Raw genomic sequence first — 26,707 nt, forward strand, 5'->3', positions numbered from 1 at the left:
TTGACACCCCTCTCCCACACCCCACCTCCTGCTGGGTTGTGCTGAAATGTTAAATTCTTCAAGTGACTGCACGTGTCTGTTTCACTTCAAATGTGTGTGCACAGGGTGCATACACACCTGATGTAGAATGAACATGTGTAACACATCTCAAAGAACAGCAGTGACCGTTCAGATTAGTAATCGTTTTTTCCACTTCTGATTTCTATGGTTCTTCTTCGAGTGCTTGTTCACGTCGATTCCAATCGGGTGTGCGTGCCGCATGCTCGGTCGTCGGAAAGTTTTTCCCTTAGCAGCTCCCGTCAGGTCAGCTGTGGAGCCCCCTGTAGTGGCGCCTTCATGGTGCTCAATATACGACCCTGCCGACCCGACCCCCTTCAGTTCCTTCTTATCGTCCGTGACGGCCGTTGGAATTGCGTTCGCTTGCCTAGCAAGTGCTTCCCTTAGCTTTCTTCTTTAGTTTGTAGTTCAGTCTAGGTTTTAGTTAGTAGTTAGTTTTAATTTCCTGTACATAGTGTATATAATAGTTTGGGTTAGTGTGCGGGGTCCTCCCCTATCCCTTCCCTTCCCTTGGCTCTGGGGCCTGCCTCGGGGCCAAGGGTTTAAACCAGAGATGGGCAAACTACGGCCTGCAGGCCACATCCAGCCCGCGGGACCATCCTGCCCGGCCCCTGAGCCCCCGGCCCCTCCCCTGCTGTTTACCACTTAGCATAGTCATAGTATCACCCAGCATGCCAGAGATGATGCAGCATTTGGCAGAGCGGTGCTCCAGTCAGCGATTCCTTAACTCTGACCCCACCTCCGGGGGAGAGCTTGGGAGTCACCTGATTGGAATCGATGTGAACAAGCACTCAAAGAAGAAAAAACAGTTACGTTCTCATAACTCTTCTTCGAGATGTGGTGTTCACATCCATTCCAATACCCACCCTCCTTCCCCTCTGTCGGAGTAGCCGGCAAGAAGGAACTGAAGGGGGGTCGGGTCGGCAGGGTCATATATTGTGCGCCATGAAGGCGCTACTCCAGGGGGCTTCACAACTGACCCGACTGGAGTGGCTAAGGGAAAAACTTTCAGATGACCGTGCACGCAGCGCGCACACATCTGATGGGAATGGACATGAACACCCACACCGCGAAGAACAACAGTTACAAGAAGGTGAGTAACCATTTTTTATAGTCAAACACAGGTCATAAATTTCTTGAATACAGTTGCATTCAAAATAGCTTGAGTGTATGGTAACCATTTATCTTTCAAAGGGAATATTTGGCCCAGAAGGAAATTGGTCAGGAAGTATAAACCATGGGTGTGGTGGGCTATGTTTGGCAGCCTTTCAGGTTTAAGTACAAATACTAAGGCTTTGTCTTCACTACCCGCCGATCCGGCGGGTAGCAATCGGTTTTTCGGGGATCGACTTACCGCGTCTAGTGAAGCCGCGGTAAAATCGATCCCTGATCGCTCTGCCGTCGACTCCGGAAATCCACCTCGGCAGGAGGCGGCAGCGGAGTCGGCGGCAGCGCGGCAGCGGTCGACTTTCCCGCGTCCTCACCGCTAGGTAAGCCGACCTAAAATACGCAACTTCAGCTACGGTATTCACGTAGCTGAAGTTGCGTATCTTAGGTCGGACCCCCGCTGCAGTGTAGACCTAGCCTAAGTAATTCTTCTTTATCATCTTGCAGGGTAGCTGTTAGCTATTTAATGACATGGTAAGTGCATTGTAGAGCCAGGGCTAAATGCCCTAATTCAGTGGCTAAACACCAGAGCAGGTTATATATTAATAACTAGGTCAGAGTTCCATAGCAATAAGTAGTGCCTCAGTTTAGTCGGAAGGGACTGCTTTAGCAGAGTCTTGCACGTGACTCGCACCTTTTAGAGATACATTTATAGCATGTATTGGAGACTGAGACAAGTAGCCCCTGCACTGAGAATACATTTTACCTACAGTAACTCCTCACTTAATGTCGTCCTGGTTAACGTTGTTTCGTTGTTGCATCGCTGATCTATTAGGGAACATACTCCTTTAAAGTTGTGCAATGTTCGCTTATAACGTTGTTTTGCGGTTGGGGGCTTGGAACTAGGGTGGGCCGGTAGCCCCCCTATTAGTTCCCCTCTGGAACGAAACTAAACAGCTGTTTCGCTGCGCTCAGGAGGAGCGGGGAGGCGCTGATCCACGGGGCCTGCTGGCGGGTGGGAGGCACTTGGGGAGTGTGTGGAGGGGAGCTGATAGCGGGGCTGCCGGCCCACCCTGGTTCCATGCCCCCACCCACTAGCTCCAATGGGCTGCTCTTCCAGAGAATCCCACAAGTAGTGGACAAAGTACTGTACTAGCAGGCAGCGAAAAAAAATTCCCTGGAACCTAACCTCCCCTATTTACATTCATTCTTATGGGGAAATTGGATTCGCTTAACATTGTTTCGCTTAAAGTTGCATTTTTCAAGAACAGAACTACAACATTAAGCAAGGAGTTACTGTATTTGAATAGCTTGATTTCTCCCCCCTTCTCCCCGGCCTTTTTTAGTATTTATCCGGGCGTGAGTGGTACCGGCAGCAGGCTTCCCGGGCTGTGAACCAGGCCATCGGCAGGGTTATCAGACATCGCCAGGACTATGGTGCCATTTTCCTTTGTGACCACAGGTGAATTCTTGCGTTGAATAGGATCGGCTATAAATGATGTACCTGTCAACCTCTCTCTCTCACTCACACTCACACTCACATTAGTATGACTAGTTGAAGAAGGCTACAGTTCATTAGTGATCATCAACAACGACCTAGGTATCATTCTGCCTAATAAGTGAAAATAACGTACATGTTCATCCTCTGTTCTCCTTTCCCAAAATCATCTCTCTCCCCATTCCCTCCGTAAGGCTGGTAGTAGTATTAGCAGATGCAGAATAAGCTGTCAGTGATTATTTGATTATTTGTGTGTGTGTGTAGGTATATATCTTTTTTTATATAGTGTGACAAAGTTCCTCCTCTATCTTGGTGGGTCCTGCGCTTATTGGCGGATTTTCTTGCCTCAGAGATTCACCATGTGGGTTGGGGAACAGCCCAGAGACCTTCCCCTCTGGAAGAACCCACAGTCCAGGTCAATTGGGAGGTTTGGGGGGAACCCGGGCCCGCCCTCTACTCCGGGTTCCAGCCCAGGGCCCTGTGGACTGCAGCTACCTATAGTGCCTCCTGTAACAGCTGCATGACAGCTACAACTCCCTGGGCTACTTCCCCATGGCCTCCTCCAAACACCGTCCTTATTCTCACCACAGGACCTTCCTCCTGGTGTCTGATAACGCTTGTACTCCTCAGTCCTCCAGCAGCACACCCTCTCAGTCTCAGCTCCTTGCGCCTCTTGCTCCCAGCTCCTCACACTTGCACCACAAACTGAAGTGAGCTCCTTTTTTAAAACCCAGGTGCCCTGATTAGCCTGCCTTAATTGATTCTAGCAGCTTCTTCTTAATTGGCTCCAGGTGTCCTAATTAGCCTGCCTGCGTTAACTGGTTCTAGCAGGTTCCTGATTACTCTAGTGCAGCCTCTTCTCTGGTCACTCAGGGAACAGAAAACTACTCATCCAGTGACCAGTATATTTGCCCTCTACCAGACTCCTGTACCCCACTGGTCTGGGTCTGTCACATAATCTTTTCATTCCAGGAGTTAGAACTTCCTGAAACGCTAATACAAGTTACGTGAATACAGAGGTTCCAGTCCTGCTCCGTACTAAGTTTGAGAAGGCAGTGAATGGTAATTGCAGTTTTGAAGGGAAGTGCAGGAAGAAATCACATATTGCCAGAAAATCTAAAAATGGTCTCACTTGTATTTCTAACCAGAATCCCTTTTCTGGGAAACGAGTGAATTCCTGCCATTGCCATGAAACATGTCCGCTTGAGTAGGAGTTTTGTTGGACCATTTTGTGTGTTGGTAGCTATGCCGTGAACCTTCTGAGCATGCCATAGCCTCCTTGTTTTCCTGAGAATGAGACTGAATCACCACTTTGTACTTTGCATGGTTCCCATTCAGTTTCTGAAGAAAGCTGGTTATTTCCATTTTCCCATAATGTTTTGTTTCTCAGGCCTTTCAGCTGGTCTCTGCACTACCTGCAGCTTCTTCCTTTGTTTATTTCTGACTTAGCCCCCAGAAACCTCTGGATACAATAAAGTTTCATTTAAAAATAAACTATCTCAAGATTGATATTAATGATTATGGGGTAGGTGTCCCAGAGAACTAATGGTATAGAACAGAGGTTCTCAAACTGGGTCTTGTGACCCCTCAGGAGGTTGTGATGTTATTACGTGGGGAGTCGCAAGCTGTCAGCCTCCACCCCCAAACCCCGCTTCACTTCCAGCATTTATAATAGTCTTAAACATAAAAAAGGTGATTTTAATTTATAAGGAGGGTTGCACTCAAAGGCTTGCTGTGTAAAAGGGGTCACCAATACAAAAGTTTGAGAACGACTGGTTTAGAATGAGCCTTTCGTTTCTGGACATCTGGGCACGAATCCTGGTCTGTGTTCACAAGTAGGAATAAATTTGGTGGTTTCAGCCCAATCTCTAATGAGCATTTTTCTACCTTATGCAGCTGCCAGTCAGTTTTGGATAGTATGATATAACTGGTGCCTAGCAGGAGTGTTGCAGTTCAGTACAGAGGTGTAGTGATAGACACAAACACCCTGGCTCCAGCTAACTCTTGGTCTCCTGGGCACAAAGATCAATCCCAGGTTTTTTTGTGTTCTTACCCAGTTGCTTGTTCTCACTGTTCCGGCTTAGCTCCTTGGTTCCTTACTTGGCGTTCCCAGGAGTAGGGGCATAGTCTTACTATGAAATTTATTTTGTCATGTTGAGGACAGTGTCTACATATGCTCTTAAGACTTCACTCTCGTCCCTGTTCCAGCTCCTCAGGTGAGATGTCGAAAGCTGCCTTCTGTTGAGAGATTAATTTAGTGGAGCTGTTTGAGGGATTTTTCTCCTATTTTCCAATTCTCCACAGGTTCGTGAACAATGATGCAAGATCCCAGCTGCCCTCCTGGGTCCGCCCTTATGTCAAGGTTTACAACAACTTCGGGCATGCAGTCAGAGAGGTCTCCCAGTTCTTCCGTATTGCTCAAAAAATCGTAGGTATTGTCAGACAAAGGAGGAGTTTTTGTCCGAGGGTGTCAGGGACTAGGCGCACTCAGCCGTAGGAGGGCTGGGCAGAGGGTCTCATCATTCTTAAGTGATCTCCTTTACTCAAGACTCTGAGCTGCACTGGGGGATTCTGAGGGTCATCCCTCCCAGGGAATGTGTCACCAAGCTACAGGGCCTTTTGGGCTAGATTTCAAAGGAAAAGACTCTTCTCTTGTCTTCCTCTCATCCAGCCTGCCCCTAAACACAAGTTGGTTTGGTCTGGTATATAAAATGAGGGAGTGAAACTGATGATATATATTTCCTAAAACTCCCCTCGTCACCCACATGGAGAGGACATGGAAAAATTGATCAGACTCTCAAATTATTTAGGTCCAAGCTGGCTGGTATGTAAAATGAGAAGCAGCAGCGGTTAATAGCACAGGCCAGAAATCATCCTATCATTTGCCCATTTGGTACTAAGACATCTTTAATACTTTGGCTTCTGCCTTGGCATTAGGGAGCTCTTTGATTCACTAGTACAATACAGTTTGCATGCTATAGGGAGGCACGGCTGATAGACAAAAGGATTTTGAAGTTGCGGGCTAAGATGGTGCCGTCAAAAGAATACAGAATAAAGGTGGCAGGGTACTTTGTGTCAGTATCTGTGTGTGAGAGAGGTGTGAGCCTGAAATTGAGTTTATAATTCTCATGCACTTGGGTTCAAAAGAGAACTGTCTCATTGTAAAGGGGGGCCAAAGGATAGTGCATCTGTATCAGAAGGGGCTGCATTGCAGAGAGAACATCATCAAGATTTTGTGTGATGCTTCCCACTCTGACATCCCTTTACAGCTGCATGATCCCTCTGTTCCACCTGCATCTTTCTGTGCTGAACCTCCCCATCTCCAATTAATCTGCCCATGCTAATTTCTAATTATTCAGTTGCATCTCAGGTGCATACGTGTTCAGACCTCAAAATTCACGATCAAAATTTAGTTTACCTTCAGCTTTGCTCTTGGGTTCTTTCATTGAAAAACCTTCAGCCTTTGAAGTGGAACAGAAGCGTTTGCCTAGTGTAACATTTTCCAGTTTTTGTGCAGATGCCCCCACCCCCAACACGGAGCTCCTGCCCTAGCACCATATGTGAAGGGGACCCGACATCATCCACGTCATCTGAGCAGCCCCTCTCCCGGACAAAAGCCAAGAATTTAGATGACCATGTTCCTAGTTTGAAGAGGAAGCGAATGGGTAAGTCTGGGTGTTTGCATTTCTAAATTGTTTACAATTGTGTCTTCCTTATATTATAGGAAAACACATACACTGAAGATTTTTTTTTTAATCCAAAGATTCTGGGCGAAGCCAGAGTTGGAACAGGGAGACTAGGAAATGCAGAGGGGCAAGAATCCAGGAAGGGTTAAACAGAGGAGGGCCAAGAATCAAAAGGGATATAGACTAACAGTAGGGGACTGGGGAACCACATGGGAGAATGGAAAGACTGGAAGGAAGAGACTGATGGGTATGGAGTGGGTTGGGTACCAAGGCGCATGAGATGACAGCAGACTGGGGATGCATGGAAAGGGGGCAGCAGATGGGGGTAGAGAGAGGAGGCAACCAGGCAGACAGGAAATAGTCTTTTATTTGCATTTAAAAACTCCAAACATCTCAAATTTTCTAGCTGTATAACTCAGCTTTCACTGTGAATAAACACATGCCATCCCCCGCTCCATTGGTACAGGTGCCTGAGGATGTTTCTTTTAAGGGTTCTAAAATGGAATTGACAAAAAAGAAAATCTGGCTGGCCGCTGAGATGTCCAGGTGGAGGGAATGTCAGATAGTTACCCCACAGGAAATATTTTGGTGTTTTTGAACAGCCTTGAGCATCTGGGGCTTCAACAGTTTGAATTTCATCATGGATATATTTGGTATGACTTGAATTCTGACCAAGGCTGACTATTCTGGAAGGCAACATAGTCTGCTGATTAGAATAGGCGACGAGAAGTCAGAAGGCTTGGGTTCTGATCCTGGCTCTGCCACACGCTTGCCATCTGACACCCTGCCTCCATTTTTCCATCTACAAAATGGGGGTGGTGATTTATTCACCTTTGTAAAGTATTTGAAATCCTCCTAATAAAGAGGCTAAATGCTGTTAGCTACATACCCCATCTCCCATTTTGTTCAATAATAGCCTCCTGTACGTTGTTACAGCTCAGAAAACAAAACGAGGGCATTGACATCAAGTTGAACCAGTGACCTAAAAAATTGAGCTTAACTGATGTCAAAGTTAAGGGGGGGAGGGATAGCTCAGTGGTTTGAGCATTGGCCTGCTAAACCCAGGGTTGTGAGTTCAATCCTTGAGGGGGCCACTTAGGGATCTGGGGCAAAATCAGTACTTGGTCCTGCTAGTGAAGGCAGGGGGCTGGACTCGATGATCTTTCAAGGTCCCTTCCAGTTCTAGGAGATGGGATATCTCCATTAATTAATTTATTTATTTATTTATAAGGTAAAATATTTTTCATGCCAAAGAAACTAGAACAGACTGTTCTGTTGTGGACTACCTGCCATTCCTGAATTTGACAGTGTTTCATTGCACAATAGATATGGTCTCCAAGCCAATTGGTGTTCTTAGAAATTATTCTTGCTTTCCTGATACTTTCTGATTAGAGAGACAAGATGGGTGAGGTAATACCTTTTATTGGACCAACTTCTGTTGGAGGGAGAGACAGCCTTTTGAGATTACACAGAGCTCTTCTTCAGGCCACTGTGTAATCTCAAAAGTTTCTCTCACCAACAGAAGTTGGTCCAGTAAAAGATATTACCTCACCCACCTTGTTTTTCTAATATACTGGGACCAGCTTGGCTACAACAACTCTGCATACAACTTTGTCTGATTGTTTTGCCAGAAGTAAAAATATTTTGCTACTCTACTTAGTAACTGACACACAAAGGTAGGTAGTCTCACAAGCTAAAGAGAAATAGGTGATTTTGTGTGTGGGGGGAGAATGCCTTTTTAGAAGCATCAAGCTGATGTTGCCAGAACCTGGAACTGTAGGGTTAAAGTATCTACAGACAGACACAACTAGGCCCTAAAGGATGAGAATATATTTCATGGACAGGCAGCTTGAATAAATGGCAATAAGATGTCAGTTTGGTACATGTAATGATAAGCACTTCGTAAGCTCAGTGAGGTGATTGTCTAGTATAGTAGTATACGTGGCTAATAGTAGCTAATAGTCTCACTTTAACAGGTTAAAAAAAAAGTCTTCTGTAACACCACAGAAAGTACGTGTGTTGATATTAGTCTTGTGCCATGTCAAAAGTTAATTACACGGACTTCACTGCAGGAATTGGGCTCTGAGGGCGATTCAGAGACCCACAGTGTTTAAACACAAATAACTTTGGTAGTAAGAGTGGCAGTAAGATTTCTGAAGATCACTCGGTGTAAACTGTTTTGAGTTTAAATCTGATTTTATTCAAGCTTTTCCCAGACCATCCTTTAAATACAGAAATCAGAATTACACGTATAAAGTCGCCAAGTTGGAAAAGATCAGCTAAACTGACTTTTGTTGACTCAGTTGTTCAGTGCTGTTCCACTGCAAGAGAGACAAAGGATGAGAGAAACCAGCACATACTACTGGGTTGCCACATGGAGGTTAGCAGGGATGTTTGGTAGGAAATCCTGTAGAATCCATCAGAGTTATTGGAAACATTGGCATGTCGCCAGGCATGTAAGAGGAGGAGGAGGTATGTAAATTTCTTCTTGGAGTATGTGTCAGTGTTGATCCCACTGTAGGGACCAGATATGTTTTGACCAGCAGTGTCTGTCAGAGCTGCACAGGGGTTCCACTGAGCTGCCTCATATTCCATAGAAGGGCATAAAGGGCAGGGTGACTGCCACGCTGCTTCACTTCCCTCTTACCGCCCATGACAGTGAGATGGAAACCAGTGAGTGTTTGACTCACTAGTTCTTAAGTCAGGCAAAATTACTTCTGGTTCTGCTGAAAATCTTCAAAACCACTTCTCATCTTCAATTTCAACCACTGTGGACTGATTACTATGATAGAACCAAACACCTCTTCTCAGACACCCCTTACAGATGCTCTGTCCAACTCTCCCCTTCTCCCACCTCAGCCCCAAAGTACAGTGTTTCTGTAGCGGTGGATTCAAAATCTGCAGGCTTCTAACCCTGTCCATCCTGCGATGGACTAATTCCCCTTAAGGACAGGCACAGTAAATGTCATTTTCTGCTTGGGAGAATCTCATGTTCTGAGCAGGTGCTGAGGGTGCTTAGCCTGGACACCTCGCAAATCATGAGATGTGAGGTTGAAACTCCACCTTCTGGGCCCAGACTTCAGATCCAGAGGCAACCCCCAGAAGCTTCCTACTGAACAAACCAGCATCATTTAGCACCCCATCAAGCAGACAGGTGACAGACTACCATGGAGAATACGCCACCGAGAAAAGGCCTGTCACCGACATCGGCACCAGCACCAAAGTTGACCTCTGCTTTGACGACAAAGCTGGCACCAACATCTCAAACACTGAAGTCGAGCATTGGAAGTGGCCACTTTGAGTACTGGAGCAGAAGCTTAAAGCCCTCCCACACAGCATCTTCCCACACAGACAGGCACAGCAGGACCTCTGGGGAAAAGCCCTCCAAGCCACTCTCAGTATCGAGGGATGGAGAGAGAGATCAGATTCTCCTGGCAATGATGGCCGTACCATTGGTGTCAATCCTGTCCTTGTGGGATGAGGCTCAGGCTGAACCAGGCCCATTGTCAGTTGTGAGCTATCCATCGGCACAGACTCCAGTACTGAAAGCAGCTTATACGTCAGCATCAGCCCTAAAGAAGTTATGCTCCTCACCATCACCGAGGCCATACATTCTCCCTGTCCTCAAGCAAGCAACTGAACATCAAGGGCACATTTCACCAGAGCGCAGACAGCAGTATCTGTCTGCTTGAGGAATGTGCTAGTCTGAGTTCTGCAAGGCAACTGTGTAGAGCAACTCATTAACTTTTCTGGTTCTTTGAAATCCCATGGCATTCCCTTTGGATCCCATGACCTGCCCTTCATCCCTCCTTTTCAGGTTCCTCGGCAACACAGGCTTTGAATTGCAAGGGAACTCAGGGAGGATTGCAGCTGCCCCATGTTTTATGCCCTCATATAAGAGCACGAGGAGACATAGTTCCCATATACAGCTCCAATGGACACCACTAGTCAGTCTCTGTCAGAGAGAGAGAGAGTCTTGTGCATGTAAGGCATGTGCTCACCTACTGCAGGATCCACCCTGACGCCTACATCTTGGAAAACCACAGTTACTGCAGGGTAAGTAACAGGTCTGTTTATATTCTGTCTTAATGTTGTAGGGCTGCTGGGGGATGGGGCAACCAGCCTGTGTGTGGAGTACGATCAAGAGCTGATCTCATCAAGGAGGCAGCCCATTGGGCTCCTGGATGCATTGGAGCACAATGAGAAGAGCAGTGAAGGGGCAGAAGAAGACCGCTTGCCAGGAGAGGAAAAGGTAATGGTGATCACGTACAGAAGAGCTGTATGTAGGTTTGAGTTGAACTACTGATCCTAAAATTAAATGTTTGGTTGACAGCTTACGGGCACTGGATCCAACTTCCTTCCGAAAAATACCTTGTAATTCACCACCATTAACAAGAAAGGTCTCGGGATGAGCTTGAGTAATAGCTTCTCTTTGGAGAAGGGCACCCTGCCACCTTCTAGTATGTGACCTACACATTCACATTGGTGCTAATAATGAAGTTATCACTGCTATAGGTGAGAGACAGACTGCCAGAAGTTAGCATTATACTTTTAGGGCTGAGGAGTCCTCAAAAAGAGGTTGCTATATATGCAGAACCTCATGGTGGACATTCACTGTAGCTGTTGGAATGTGAAGTTGTATTACAGGAAAACTGGAACTCCTTTTGAATTTTTATCTGCATGTAGAGCAGCATTCAAATGGGAAATGGACTCTGTGGCTCTCAGAGCCCACACTGCACAGATAGAAGTACCTTATCCCTGAGCCACAGGAGCCCTGCAATGCCATTGCACAGTAGGGTTAGTAAGCTGCTTCTATGCTACTGTTTTTCCTTAGACCTCTTCTAGAGAGAGAATAGTCTCTAACTGGGAGGTCTAAGTGAAACGATACATTTCTGATCAGGCTGGTTTCCTCCTGCTGTTCCAGAAATGAATTTTTTGCAATTAGTAATGGAGTTACGTTGGAGTAGCCTGGTTTCCTGTCTCAATATGGCCCCTGACTCCATTACATGAAGGAATAATTTTACTGCTCCTGCTAATCAGTTTTCTTTAACACTGAGATGTCTCTTATGAAATATTGCTTTCAGGGTTATTTCTTGTGCACAGAGCTGTTCAATATGGGGTGCCATTTGCCAGTCGGGGGGATAAGCACCCTTCACCTGAACCAGATTGATTCATTACTGGCTGTATCCTTATTTCTCATTCTGTAACACAGCATTACTTAAATCAAATTAATTAAAAAGCCATACGGTAGTTGTGTTTATCCTGCTCAAACTCGCACAGCTTTGAGCATCACTAGGCAATGAGAATTGCAGTTATGAAAGAGAAGAACATCAATGGCCAGTTCTTAAACCCAACATATCTTGAGGGTATTTTTATCTTGTTAATTTTAAATCTGAAAAACAACTCTGAACAAAGATCAAAGATCTTGGTGAATGACACAGTAAATATTCAGCAATCATACACAAGCAGGCAGGATTGTATTAGTACCCTGCTGAATATGCAAATATTTTCTTCTGTGAGTGCTTGCTCATATCGATTCCATTGTAGATGTGCACACGCCCACGTGCGCGGTCATCAGAGATTTTTGCCTTAGCGGTATCCATAGGGCCGGTTGTGTCGCCCCCCCCCACCCCCCTTGAGTGCTGCGCTCATGCACTGACATATCAGGTGCTGCCCGGTCCTATGCCCTCTCAGTTCCTTCTTACCGCCCGTGGTGGTCAGTCAGAGCGCCTTTTCTTGCTCATCAAGGACTTTTGGTTTTCTTACCGTGGACTTTGTGCCTTTAGGCTGTCTACATAAATATTTTTAGTGTTAAGTACCTGTTTGTTTGCAGTAGTTAGTGTTAGTAGTTAGGTCCCAGTGGGGCATGCCCTGGTCTCCGGGCTTTAAGCCCTGTGAATCCTGTAACAGGCCTATGCCTGTTAGCGACCCCCACGGTAGCTGTCTCAAGTGCCTGGGGGAAGCACACATTAGAGAGGTGCCAGATTTGTTAAAAACTTTCGGCCTTGCATGCAAAAGGAGAGACGCATCAGGCTCAGAGCCCTCCTTATGGAGTCTGCCCAGCGTCTGAGCTGTCCCGCCATGAGTCTCCCAGCACCTCAGCATTGGTGCGAAGTGCGCCACCAGCACTGGGGCCCACTTGTCACCGCTCTGCGTCGCTGGTTCCAGAAGAGGGCTAAGAAGCATGGCTCCCTGGCGCCGACAAAAAAGGGCCAGTTAGCAGTAAGCAAAGAGCCTGTCCCAAGCCGCCTGCCTACTCTGGACCCCCGCAGTCGGCCCTCTCCGGTCGGGGCCGTCAGCCCACTGAAATGTCCTTCTCCGACTCCTGCGAGTGGGACTGGACCGACTCCCCTGCCAGCACCAATGCCTTCAAGAGCCCAGGTGTCGAAGCAGCACAGATCTCGGCTAAGGCTCCCCAAGAGAGCAAGCCAGCCGACAAGGCTCCCTAGAGAGCGGTGGAGTGCCACTGATCCCTCAAGACGATGGTGCGCTCTCCACCTCCATATCGCCGGTCGCCAGTGCCATCGTTGAGATCAGCGGGGACTTATTGTTGGTCACCAGCTCCATGGTCACGGTCGCTGTTATCTCAATGCAGCTCGCCAAGAGGGAGGTGCTGGTCCACCTATTGGGCCCAGGAATTCATCACCCTGGTGCAGGAGGGCACCTCAGCGGCCCTCTGCGCCCTGCAGATTGCGTGGGATGTGGCGGACTTGGCGTCCGGGGTGGTGGCATCCATGGTGGTGATGACGCACAGCTCCTGGCTTCAAACTGCTGGGCTCTCCCAGGAGATGCAGACCTCCATTCAAGACCTTCCTTTTGATGGGAACGGTCTGTTTTCTGATCAAACAGATGCGAGGCTGCATGGGGTGAAGGACACCAAAGCCACCCTCCGTTTGCTGGGCATCCACATGCCGCAGTAAGCTGTTCCAGCTGCCCCCGCCACCAAGGTCGTGGCAATCTCATTCTGGACCTGTCAGGAGAAGGGACAGGGACACTACATTTGATCGTTGCTGCCCTTCTGCCTCCCGCTCACCTGTGCAGCCTAGCTGCATCTGAACCTGGCGGCACTGCTTGGCAGTTGCGTGGCTGAGCGTGGATGAAAAAGCTTGTTTGGCTCATGTTCAGCAAGTTTTTCTTGACATCAGGAAACCCTCGACCAGGGCAACCTACCTGGCAAAATGGAAAAGGTTTGAGTATTGGGCCTCGGAACAGTGCTTTCGGGCCGAGCAGGCTTCGCTGCAGGACATCCTGGTGGACTACTTGCTGCATCTTAAGCTTCAAGGGTTGTCCCGCTCTTATGTCAAGGTCCACCTGGCAGCCATCTTGGCGTTACATCCCCCGGTTCAGGGCAGGTCCCTCTTTGCCCACCCCATGACGGTGCGGTTTTTGAAAGGGCTGGAGCGCCTCTACCCACACGTCCGGGAGCCGGTCCCACTGGGGGACCTGAATCCCATGCTGTCCAGGCTCATGGGTCCCCCCCTTCGAACCCTTGGCTCCTGCTCCCTTCTACTCTTCTCCTGGAAGGTTTCTTTTTTGGTCGCTATAACGTTGGCCTGTAGGGTATCGGAGATCAGGATGCTCACTTCAGAACCGCCCTATATGGTTGTCTTCAAGGACTAAAACTTCTTCAGCTGCACCTGGTGTTTTTGACTGAGGTCATGACCTAGTTTCATACTGGCCAGGATATATATCTACCAGTCCTTTGTCCTAAGCTTCATGCATCAGATGAGGAGTGGAGGCTACACACCCTGGACATCAGAAGGGTGCTGGCTTTCTACATAAATAGAACAAAGCCGTTCTGTAAGTTGACACAGATGTTCGTGGCAGATAGGATGAAAGGTCACCCAGTGTCCACTCAGAAGCTCGTCCTGGATCACAGCCTGCATCCACCGCTGCGATGAGCTGGCTCAGGCGTCATCGGCAGCCTTCCTGGCACAGGTGCTGATCCACGAGATCTGTCGGGCTGCGACCTGGTCGTCCGTCCACACGTTCGCATTGCATTACACGCTGACCCAGCAAGCTTGAGAAGACGCTGGCTTCGGCAGAGCAGTGCTACAAGCTGCGAGGTTGTGAACTCCGAGCCCACCTCTGAGGATTCTGCTTGTGAGTCACCTACAGTGGAATTAACATAAGCAAGCACTCAAAGAAGAAAAAACGGTTACTTACTTTTTTGTAACTATTGTTCTTTGAGATGCGTTGCTCATGTCTGTTCCATTACCTGCTCTCCTGCCCCTCTGTTGGAGTTGTCGGTAAGAAGGAACAGAGAGGGCGTAGGGCCATCAACGCCTGATATACCAGCGCATGAACATGGCACTCAAGGGGGCAACACAGCCGGCCCTATGGATACCTGTAGTACGGCGCAGACTCACCCCTGCAGCGCTTCCTTCTGGTAGTCCTCGGGAATTAGCTCTTTGACCCAGGAGCGCCCTCTGCAGGCCAGTGATCAGCTTGCCGTTGGCCCCCGTGTCCCTCACGGACCCTGGTGCCCTTGGCTTGGGTGCTGCCCCCCTGGCAGTGCCCCACTCTCTCTGGGTCTCCCCACCCAGGGGAACCCCCACCCCCTATCCCCACATCGCCTCAGTCGTGGCTACTGCCAGTCACCATCTAGCCCCACCCTCAGGGGCAGACTGCAGTCTATCAGCCAATCATCACAGGCAACAAGGGGTTTGGCTGCCTTTACCCACCCTCAGGTTGCCCCTCTGCAACCCCAATACCTATGTGGGCCTAGGACCAGGCCCTGCAGCCTGGGGAGTTGCTGGCCTAGGGCTTCCCAGCCCTCAAGGCCTTTCCCCAGCCCTGCCTCACTCTAGGTCCCCGGTGAGTTCACTGCAGCCAGGCCTGTCTCTCTCTCCAGTCACAGTGAGACTCCTTCTGCTTGAGCTCCTGGCTCAAGCCTTTATAGGGCCAGCTGGGCCCTGATTGGGGCATGGCCCCAGCTGAGCCTGCTTCCTCCCAATCAGCCCAGGCGTCTTGCCCTTCCACAGCCCTCCTCCAGGGCAGTTTTAAACCCCTCAGGGCAGGAGCGGGTGACCACCCCGCTACACTACCACTAAGGCAAAAATCTTTGATGACCGCGCATGTGGGCGTACGCATCCCTACAATGGAATGGACATGAGCAACACATCTTGAAGAACAACAGTTACAAAAGGTGAGTAACCGTTTTTTAGTCACCATCCTGAAAATGCACTGTCTGCCACGTTCTCAATAAGTTAACCTTTTCTTGGGCAAGCAATGAGAAAATAAGTCGTTCGATATATCTGCTTTCTCAAAAGGAATGTGGAGACCTAAAAATTTGGGATCTCCCACTGCTTCATCAGTGTTGCTCAGATGGGCGTTTTCATTATCTTTGACCCTGCTTATACTACTAAGGGAGTGTCTGTTGCAATTAAAATATTGTACCCCTCTCCACACTTCCCTAGCACATCCATTCTCCTCTGGAACCTTGTCTAGAGTCACAATTTTAAGGAAAACTTAACTAGTGCAGCTCACCCTCTTCTAGCAATGGTGAGAGCTCTAGGGGTAGAGCTGCCATCAGTGTTTTTACCATTGTGTCACCTAATGCTGTTCTGACTGACTTTGAAAGGTGAAGTTTCTGCATGACTGCATTTTAATATGCTAGGCAGTGTCCTTGTCTGATTTATCTGTTGAAAGGAGGGAACTCAGGGTCGGGGAGGGAATCAAAATCCTATTTTTTAACATTTAAATCAATCTTTGATTTAAAAAAAAAAAAGATTTTTAAAAAAAAAGCCGTATTTGAATTTTCAACTATCTGCCTCAAGGTTCAGTTTATAATAAACTATTGTCTTCTGAATAAATAAAATAAATTCAAAATGTTGAAAAGGATCAGTATATTAAGAATTACATATGCTTACAGTTTTCATCACAGCAGATTCATGACCCTGTACTCTACAGTCTGCTTTATGAAATGCTGGAAATACAACTGGATAAAGACTCTTCATAGCCTGGATTAAGGCATGACTTGTTGGTATTCCTTAAAACTCAGTTCTCTTAAGGCCAGATTTGCCCTCATAACCTTTGTGGGCACAGAATAGTCCTTGCTAGGGAAAGAAAGCTAAACCATTAAGGAAGGAACACAGTTTCTCTTGATGTGAACTTTTGCAGTGCTTTGTCAGCCAGTTGTCCAGTTCTCTCTCTGCATTGTAAAAGATGTCTATACAGGGAATATTTTGAATTAGTTTTGCATACGATGGTCATTTCAAAATAAAAAATAAGATTGCCTTACAGAGAGCAATCTCCACAGGTTAGGTTTATCTCTAATTTCTATAGTTCTTTGATATGAGGATCTCTGGAAGAAGTAGGAAGGAACAAAAGAGTGGCCTCTGCCTCACTCACCCACTGTAATGCCAACATCATTTTCTAGTTAGGCCATTCCACACATTCAAATGAATGTGTTCTTCCTCTCTGAACTGCCCCATATCTTATTTCTTTGTTCCTCTGCTTCATTCACTGTCTTCTGAATCATCCAGTAGGCGAGTGCCTTTCCAGAAACCCAAATTTATGTGCTTCATTGACACAGTTTGTCATGATTTGCTTTGTCTCCTTGGAGTGATGTCACTGTGGGGGATTAACTACCTTTATTACAGAAAATGACAAGGGCGGGGGGGACGACGACAAAATAAACTAAAGCCTTTTAATGCTGTCTTTACAGGCAAAACGTTTATCAACACTCTCCCTTCAGTACGAGAAGAGGTTAACAGATGAGCAGAAAGGAGGAAGAAAGAAAATAAAAATAGTCAACAATCTGGTATGTGTTTGTATTGAACAGTTTATCTGAGATGATAAGGCTGTACCAGATATCTTACATATTTTGTAGGCGGTGCATGTAGCAACATCTGTAGTTAAAGTTGCCCAACAGTTTCCAGTATAAGACCCTGTTTCCAATTTTCTTATATCTTGGCCAAACTTAAACCAGAAAATTTCCATGATGAGTGTCTGACTCAGATTGAATTTTTGGGAGAATTTTCAGCTACAGTGGTCCACCCATTTCCAAAAATTAGATTAGGGGAAAATAAGTTGTTTTGCCCATGTAAAAAAACAAAATCTTACAACCATTGAAGAAAAAAGCTCTAGCACCTTCAGGCTTTGGAGCAGGGACTTGAAATTTGGCAGGGATGTCACCCAAGTGTTAGAGATGTGCCTTTTCCATCCCTATGAAAATATGTCCAAATTTGGACAAGTTATAAGCACCTGAAAAATCGGAGTTTGCACAAGTTCAGTAGAGGTTTGTTAGTTTGTCATCTAAATTTTCTGAAGATTCTGTCTGCATTGAGCATGCTCATAGAGTCTAAGGCCAATAATGACCATTGTGATCATCTAGTCTGACTTCCTATGTAGCACTGGCTGTAGAATTTTACCAAATAATTCCTAGAGCAGATGCTTTAGAAAAATATCCAATCTTGATTTAAAAATGGTCAGTGATGGAGATTCCACCACGACCCCTGGTAAATTGTTCCCATAGCTAATTATTCTCACAGATAAAAATTTTATGCCTTATTTCCTGTCTGAATTTGTCTAACTTCAGCTTCCAGCCACTGGATCGTGTTATACCTTTTTCTGCTAACTTTGAAGAGCCCATTATTAAATATTTGTTCCTAGGGCTGTCGATTAATCACAGTTAACTCATGCGATTATTTTAAAAAATTAATCGCGATTAAAAAAATTAATTGCGATTAATCGCACTGTTAAACAATAGAATACCAACTGACATTTATTAAATATTTTTTGATGTTTTTCTACATTTTCAAATATCTTGATTTCAATTACAACACCGAATACAAAGTGTACAGTGCTCACTTTATATTATTTTTGATTACAAATATTTGCACTGTAAAAATGATAAACAAAAGAATTAGTATTTTCCAGTTCACCTCATACAAGTACTGTAGTGCAATCCCTTTATTGTGAAAGTGTAATTTACAAATGTAGAATTTTTTTATTCCATAACTGCATTCAAAAACAAAACAATGTAAAACTTCAGAGCCTACAAGTCCACTCAGTCCTACTTCTAGTTCAGCCAATCGCCAAGACAAACAAGTTTGTTTACATATACGGGAGATACTGCTGCCTGCTTCTTATTTACAATGTCACCTGAAAGTGAGAACAGGCGTTCACATGGCACTTTTGTAGATGGCATTGCAAGGTATTTACGTGCCAGATATGCTAACTATTCATATGCCCCTTCATGCTTTGGCCACCATTCCAGAGGACATGCTGATGATGCTCGTTTAAAAAAATGTGTTAATTAAATTTGTGACTGAACTCCTTGGGGGAGAATTCTATGTCTCCTGTTCTGTTTTACCTGCATTCTGCCATATATTTCATGTTGTAGCAGTCTCAGATGATGACCCAGCGCATGTTCATTTTAAGAACACTGTCACTGCAGATTTGACAAAACGCAAAGAAGGTACCAATGTGAGATTTCTAAAGATAGCTACAGCACTCGACCCAAGGTTTAAGATTCTGAAGGGCTGTCCAAAATCGGAGAGGGATGAGGTGTGGCGCATGGTTTCAGAAGTCTTAAAAGAGCAACACTCAGATGCGGAAACTACAGAACCCGAACCACCAAAAAAGAAAATCAACTTTCTGCTGGTGGCATCTTAGATGATGAAAATGAACACATGTTGGTCTGTTCTGCTTTGGTTCGTTATCGAGCAGAACCCATCATCAGTGTGAATGCATATCCTCTGGAATGGTGGTTGAAGCATGAAGGGACATATGAATCTTTAGCGCATCTGGCACGTAAATATCTTGCGATGCCAGCTGCAACAGTGCTATGTGAATGCCTCTTCTCACTTTCAGGTGACATTGTAAACAAAAAGCGGACAGCATTATCTCCTGCAAATTGTAACCAAACTTTTGTCTGAGCGATTGGCTGAAGTATGACTGAGTGGACTTGTAGGCTCTGAAGTTTTACATTGTTTTATTTTTAAATGCAGTTATTTTTTTGTATATAATTCTACATTTGTAAGTTCACTTTCATGATAAACCAGTTGCGCTACAGTACTTTTATTAGGTGAATTGAAAAATACTATTTTGTTTCTTTTACAGTGCAAACATTTGTAATCAAAAATAAATATAAGTTGAGCACTGTACACTTCGTATTCTGTTGTAAAAGAAATCAATATACTTGAAAATGTAGAAAACATCCAAAAATATTTAAATAAATGGTATTCTATTATTGTTGAACAGCACTATTAATCGTGCGATTAATCGCGATTAATTTTTTTAATCGCTTAACAGCTCTATTTGTTCCCCATGTAGGTACTTATAGACTTATAAGTCTATAGACTTATTATCAAGTTACCCCATAACCTTTTCTTTGTTAAGATAAATAGATTAAACTCCTGGAGTCTATCACGATAGGCATGTTTTCTAATCCTTTAATCATTCACATGGCTCTTCTTTAAACCCTCTCCAATTTATCAACATCATAAGAACGGCCACACTGGGTCAGACCAAAGGTCCATCTAGCCCAGTATCCTGTCTTCCGACAGTGGCCAATGCCAGGTGCTTCAGAGGGAATGAACAGAACACATAGTCATCAAGTGATCCATCCCCTGTTGCCCATTCCCAACTTCTGGCAAACAGAGGCTAGGGACATCATTCCTGAATTGTGGGCACCAGAACTGGACACAGGATTCCAGCAGCGGTCACACCAGTGCCAAATAGAGAGGTGAAATAACCTCTCTACTTCTACCCCTGTTTTGTGTATCCAAGGATCACATTAGCCTTTTTGGCCACTGCATCATGCTGGAAGCTCATGTTCAGCTGATTAGCCACCACGACCCCCAAATCTTTTTTTTTTTAGTCACTGTTTCCCATGATAGTGTCCCAATCCTGTAAATATGACCTACATTCTTTGTTCCCAGATGTCCACGTCTACATTTAGCCATATTAAAATGGTTCCAGCTCCTCACAGATTCTATGTGCTGACCAGATGGTGCATCTACCGTCCCCACAGGGCAACAGAGACTGAGCAGGACTTTCCCTGCAGCTGCTCCTAGCAGGGACTCTTTGTGCTGCAAGGCATAGGAACTAAGATGTCTTTCCTTTGTTCTCAGTGTTGCTTTCCCTACTGGCACCCTAGCAGAAACAGCCGGACTCGGATGCAGAGTAGTGAAGAACAAAGGGACAAGTTGGAAGAGATGCAGAGCTAGGGGACAAGGGCAGGAGCCTGGGTGGAAGGGAATTAGGAGCGGGAGCCCCCAGGAGAGGTGAGGAGAAAGGCAGGAGCCAGGGTGAGGAGTGATAAGAGCAGATGGGGAAGGGGGGGAAGAGAGGGGAGCAGGATGGAAAGAACAGGAGCTGAGTGTGTGGGGAAGTATAGGAGCAAGGTTGTCGACATCCCAGACCTGCAGGAGAGGAAATAGCATCGAGGTACAGAGGCAGTTGCTGGGGAAGGGGGAAGAGGAGGACAGGGAAAGGCTGAGGGGACCGGGGCAGAAGGGTTTCTTATCTCTAGAGCACAATCCCCTACCAAACCTGGAACTGAACCCATTATTGCTGAGATTCATCATTCCTTTGCTGTCTGGCAACTAGCTGTGAAACTTACTGGCAAAGTGTGTCTCCTTCCCCCTCCAGAGGCATGTCCCCATGGAAGATATTAGCCGCCTTCTGCTACTAGTTATTTCAATTAGCTTGAGTGGTAGAGGACTGCGCTATGGGTCTAAAGATCCTAACCCTTCTGTTGACTCGTGTGAGAGTCAGTGTGGTTTCATATGGTGGAATTTTTGGTTTTGTTTTTTCAATTTTTAAGTTTAAAAAAAACAGGAAATTACATTTAAAAGCTACATTAAATGAACATTAAGGTTTCAAAGTCAAGCAATCAGTTGGTAAGGAATGCCCGCATTGAGGTTGCTTGTGAAATCTGAATTAGACCCTCTTGCGTAGATGCTTTATATTATACATTCTTTAATTACATGATCACATACTATTTTTTTTTCACAGGATTCCTACCTCATTTAATGCACAGGGATTGACAATGCTCTGGGAATGAATCAGGGTTGTGTAGAGAAGGTGACTGTTGTCTGTAGGACCTCTACCTCATTTGTGCAGACATTTGAAAGGCGTGTGGTGAATGAGGCGGCCATCACGTAATTAAAGACTGCATTATAATGCATATTCACGGCGGGGGCTGAATTAAGGTTGATGGTGTGACGAAGTGGGACTGTTCTTAATGTTTCCTCTGGATACTGTGTGGGTGCCTCAGTTTCCCCTATGCATTTCTTAAGTCTCCAGTGTGCATAAATGGCTGACAATCTGTCTCCTAGCAACAAATGGCCAGGGCCCTTTCCCCCTTGCAAGGGGATAGCTAAAGGTGAACAAAGAGATCAGGTGACCTGGCCCAGGAAAGAGACAAAGGCCAGAAAGGAGGGGCTGGAGGGGGTTTCAGTTGGGAGCTGGCTGGGGACGAGAAGTGAGGGCAGACGGGGTTATCTGGTTCGCTGGGCCCCAGAATGGACCTGGCTGAGGGGTCCTGTTCGCTGTACCTACAAGCTCTGTTTTAGACCATGTTCCTGTCATCTAATAAATCTTTGTTTCTCTGGCTGGTTGAGAGTCACGTCTGACTGCGAAGTGGGGGTCCGTGCAGGACCCTCTGGCTTCCCCAGGACCCCGTCTGGGTGGACTCGCTGTGGGAAGCACACGGAGGGGCATATGCTGAATGCTCCAAGGAGAGACCCAGGAAGGTGAAGCCGTGTAAGCTTCTTGCCCTGAAGACAGTCTCCTCCAAGGGAGGGAGAGGAGGCTCCCCAAAGTCCTGACTGGCTTTGTGGGGAGCAGTTCCAGAGCATCGCCCGGGGACTCCATGACAGATGGTACTGAAGTGCCATTGATATACTGCTGACACCTAGCTTTGTCTCCTTATCCAGTGTAGACAATACTGGGCTCAGTTGAGGATAGTTAATTAATGCCAGTAGAAAGGGTGAAGTATTTTGAGGCTCTTCCTGGAGCTGCGTATGCCCATTTCGTAGAGAACATCTTCTCTCCCATTACAAGATGGCATGCATCCTCTCAGTTCTTTTGCACTGCTCATGGCGGCTCAGATCACAGCCATGACCAGCTGTGACTGGGAGACAGATTACATGCTAACTTCACAGAGGTAGGCTTAGCCACAGCCAGCCATGCTTTTGTCACCTCAGGGCTGAGCTATTGCAGTGCACTCTGAAGATGACTCAAACGATGGTAGGTTCATCCTGCAGCTGTCTGCCTGCAAGGTAGGACAAACTGATATGAGCACTACACACAGACTGCATATGCTTCTGGAGCTGTTTCAAGATACTGATGTTTATCTCCAAACCCGAAATGGATTAGGAACGAACCGTTGAAATGACCACCTGTCGTTCCACATCCCACCATGGCAGTTGTGCTCAGGGATGCTGAGCCTGACAAAATCCAGGCTCAAACAGGAATGGGAGCAGGTTGCTTTCAACAGAGGGCCCTCAGCGGTGGAATTCACTGGCACCTAGATCATGCTGCATCAGTCTTGTAGCCCTCAAGGTGTGATTCAAGACTCATCTCTTTTGGCAGGCCTTCTCCTAAGAACGGAGTTGTGCAATGGACCTGGCTGCCTGCCTGCCCTAGAAAGCAATCCACCCAGAGTTCAGTTCCTCTAAAGCAGGCAGCAGTCATCCGTAAGGAAGGGGATAAGAGTTTGTTCCTCTTCCTTGAGGGAGGGAACACGTGAACATCTAAATTTATGTGAATGACCCCAGATGTTACAGGGATGAGTGTCTTAGGAGCATATATAATAAGAGTCTGGGAAATGGTTGCACACACAGGTATTGGAATTCCCCAAGGAGTCACCATTTGTTGCCCTAAGGGATATAGCCATAGGGAAAGGCTTATGAGGAAGGGGTGTATTAAAATATACCACAGGCATTCTGTTCTGATTTATGAGCACACTATGATTCAGACCCAGTTAACACAGCTGCTATCATAGAATAACAGCAATATAACTTATATCCTTAGGAAAATCCCTACTGTGTTGCACTGTACAAGCCTGTCTCCTGAAATTCCTGCTTCCATTCTGGAGTTACAGTGGCCAAGCATTAAACCAGGGGTGGGCAAACTTTTGGCCGGAGGGCCACATCTGGGAATAGAAATTGTATGGCGGGCCATGAATGCTCACAAAATTGGGGTTGGCGTGTGGGAGGGGGTGAGGGCTCTGGTTGGGGGTGCGGGCTCTGGGGTGGGGCCAGAAATTAGTTCAGGATGTGGGAGGGGTCTCCCGGGGGGGAGGGGTTTGGGGTGCGGGAGGGGGCTCCAGGCTGGGATCGAGGGGTTTGGAGAGGGGGAGGAAGATCAGGGCTGGGGAGCAGGGGCAGGCTCCGGGCAGCACTTGCCTCAAGTGGCTCCCGGAAGCAGCAGCATGTCCCTTCTCCGGCTCCTACGGGGAGGCACAGCCAGGTGGCTCTGCGCACTGCCCTGTCCACCGGCACCACCCCGCAGCTCCCATTGGACACGGTTCTTGGCCAATGGGAGCTGCGGGGGCGGCGCTGGGAGCTGCGGGGGCGGCGCTTGGAGCGGGGGCAGTGTGCAGAGTGGAGCGCCCTGGCTTCCCCTATGCATAGGAGCCGGAGGGGGGCCATGCCACTGCTTCCGGGAGCTGTGTGGAGTGGCCCCCAACCCTGCTCCCCGGCTGGAGCGCTGGAGGAGGGCACCGGATTCGGCTCGTGGGCCATAGTTTGCCCGTCCCTGTATTAAACCCTACCAGTAATAATATTCCATCTGGTGGAGAAGCACTGGGACAAGCAGAGAAGGATCATCCCAGTATTCAGTGAGGGGCCTTTGGGAGAACTTCATCTTCCAAAATAACTGTTTTTGGCTGGCTGGCGTGTGTGTGTGTGTGTCCTAAAGTAACCAAGATGAGCTCAGCTCCATCTGTTTCATGGAACCCATGCTGTACATACACAGAGGATGGCTAAATTCTTCCAGGGAGCTGTGAATTTCCAGCAGCCGGACACAATTGGGTTTGTGTTCCCTCCTGCAGCACTGAAACTTGTTTATCAGGAGATGGTGCATTGGTAATGCACGTTTCTGAGCAACTGCCATTGTTTATAATGGAGTTAACAGGATGTTAGTCACTAGGAAGAATTACATTATGATTCTGTGCTGTGTAGTTAACTGATGTCATCTTTATTGATAACTGTTTTGCATCTAATTGAGGTGCTGTATGTTGAAACAAAGTTCCTGGGATTACTTATTCCCATTTCAATTAATCTCTCCAATGCATCCCATTTACCGAAAAACATTGGTGGCCTTTTTGCAGCAAGCTGACAAAGTAGCAGACCCTGCTGAGCCAAAGAAGACCAGAGCCACATTGTTCATTGCAACAGTGAAGCAAGCCCTGAGCCAGCTACACTATGATCTCTTCTCAAAGGCTCTGCAGCAATACAAGAGGACCGATGACTTCAAAGCCATGTTATCGCAAATGAGCTCTCTTTTCATGGAGGACCAGAAAAAGCATATCCTACTGCGAGGTATGTTGAGCTCCCTGAATGTATCCTATGGGACACAGCTTTTTTTCTTGGGATCTTGTCCCAAAGCAAGCACTTCTATGTCAAGTACAATGCAGAAAAATTCATTAATAATCCTTAGCATTTATATAGGGCTTTACATTTTCAAAGCGCTGTGCAAACATTAATCAACCTAGCCATTACAAGTTAGCTTCTATATTAAAACAGGCCTTATGGTTACATGAAATAAAATAAACAGTTTACATTGTTAGGGAATTTATGCTTTTCATGCACAGCTAATACATGTATAGACTTTAATATCGATAGGAAATATTATCTGAATCCAAATCTATGGTGGAATTAAGACTGTGATTGTGAGAAATTGATTGTGTGCATTGGGGTGGTTTGACGTTAGAACTGAAAGTGACGTTACTTTAGAGCTGTGGAGACTGTCTCTTTTGGGGTAATGATGGTGATTGGGATGTGTAAAGCAGGTCGCTGTGAGGTTAGCATGGATAGTAATTTTGGTTTAACATGATTTTCTTGACTTTTGATGATTGTGTTGATAGGAAGTGGACCTGAGCTACCTTAATTCTACGTTGAAGTTTTTTGTGTTGGAATTTCCATGGGTTTTTTTTACTGATCTTATTTATCAGCTTTTAAAATAGGAATGGGAGGGGCCTGACTGGTTGCGTAGTGGGGAAATGATCTGGGCAGCTACTGTGAAAAGGGAGTTGGAAAGGAAGGCTGGTGAGCTGACCAGCATGGCTCACTGCTGAATACCGATCAATCCTGTACTGGCATTTGGTTTTAATATGCAGTGCCCCATGTTGATATATCATACATTATAATAGCATCATAACACACCTGCAGCATAGCACAAGGCTGAAGGCCCATGAGTCCTGGCAGCCCAGGAGAAATTATGTTGTATTGTTCTAGAACATGCCCTGGATTGTTATTAATGTCTCAAAATGAGAGTTGGTATCATTATATTTTTAAGCATAATGAAACTTTGATTTCTTAGCAGTTGCTGTGGATAAGAGAAGTTACTAGTTTAGGTCAATTGAAAGCAAGTGTTAGTGGTTTAGAAGGAATGTGTGTTTGAGATGATGATGAGAGGCAGAATCTGCTCTGGGAAGACGCAAGAGAGGTCTTCTGGGGATTTTTTTAAAATTCCGGTGCTTTACATTTCTGAGTTGACAATGTTTATATCTTCCTCATATGCTCTAGGGAGTTATTTTTTTTGTGTGGTTCTTTTCCTTTGGACAAAATATTTTTTTAAATCCAAAACACTTATCAGCTGATTCTGACTGTTGCTGTTACTTGCACTCGCTTTTCTCCAAATGCCAATAACCTTTTCTAACACAATAGGAATAGTTAGTGTTACAGTAAATCTCAGGTTTTTCATCTTTTGATTTCCTAACTAATAGTTCATTCATGTCCCCCACACTTTACTGTTTTTTAATTTAGAAATAGGGGAAGAAATGACTGGGCTAAGGGAGTCTCCAACCTGTGCTCTTTTCCTTTTCTAACATCATGATTAGTCAGGGAGGCAATGGAGAGCACAGGACTATGAGTTGGAAACCTGGGTTTTATTCCCCTGTCTGCTGATGACTTGTATGATCATGGGCATGTGACTTAACCCTTCTCTCTGCCTTAGGGCTTGTACACTCTATAAAATTAAGTCAACTTAAGTCAACGTACAGTCACAGCAGTAATTAAAACAATGGTTCATGTCCATACTTGCTCCTTCTGTCAGCAGTCCATGTCCTCACCAGGAGAGCTTACACCGACTGAAGAGGGGCATTGTGGGACACTGACAGCTGGAGCCCAGCATCCCTGGGGCTGACCGCCTCAGCTGTAGGCACGGGGATCACAACTGT

At 46.3% G+C, this 26,707-nt stretch overlaps 1 protein-coding gene across 1 annotated transcript in view; it reads left to right on the forward strand.

Moving 5' to 3' along the window:
- Window positions 1-26,707, forward strand: part of RTEL1 (regulator of telomere elongation helicase 1) — a 101,066-nt gene that overhangs the window by 54,208 nt on the left and 20,151 nt on the right. The window contains exons 24-29 of the mRNA XM_065414190.1: window positions 2,511-2,626; window positions 4,967-5,090; window positions 6,180-6,327; window positions 10,446-10,600; window positions 17,018-17,113; window positions 24,638-24,848. Of these exons, the coding sequence (XP_065270262.1) occupies window positions 2,511-2,626; window positions 4,967-5,090; window positions 6,180-6,327; window positions 10,446-10,600; window positions 17,018-17,113; window positions 24,638-24,848 (850 nt within the window). The remainder of the gene's footprint in view (window positions 1-2,510; window positions 2,627-4,966; window positions 5,091-6,179; window positions 6,328-10,445; window positions 10,601-17,017; window positions 17,114-24,637; window positions 24,849-26,707) is intronic.

This window comes from Emys orbicularis, chromosome 12 (genome assembly GCF_028017835.1).
Source record: "Emys orbicularis isolate rEmyOrb1 chromosome 12, rEmyOrb1.hap1, whole genome shotgun sequence".
NCBI lineage: Eukaryota > Metazoa > Chordata > Testudines > Emydidae > Emys > Emys orbicularis.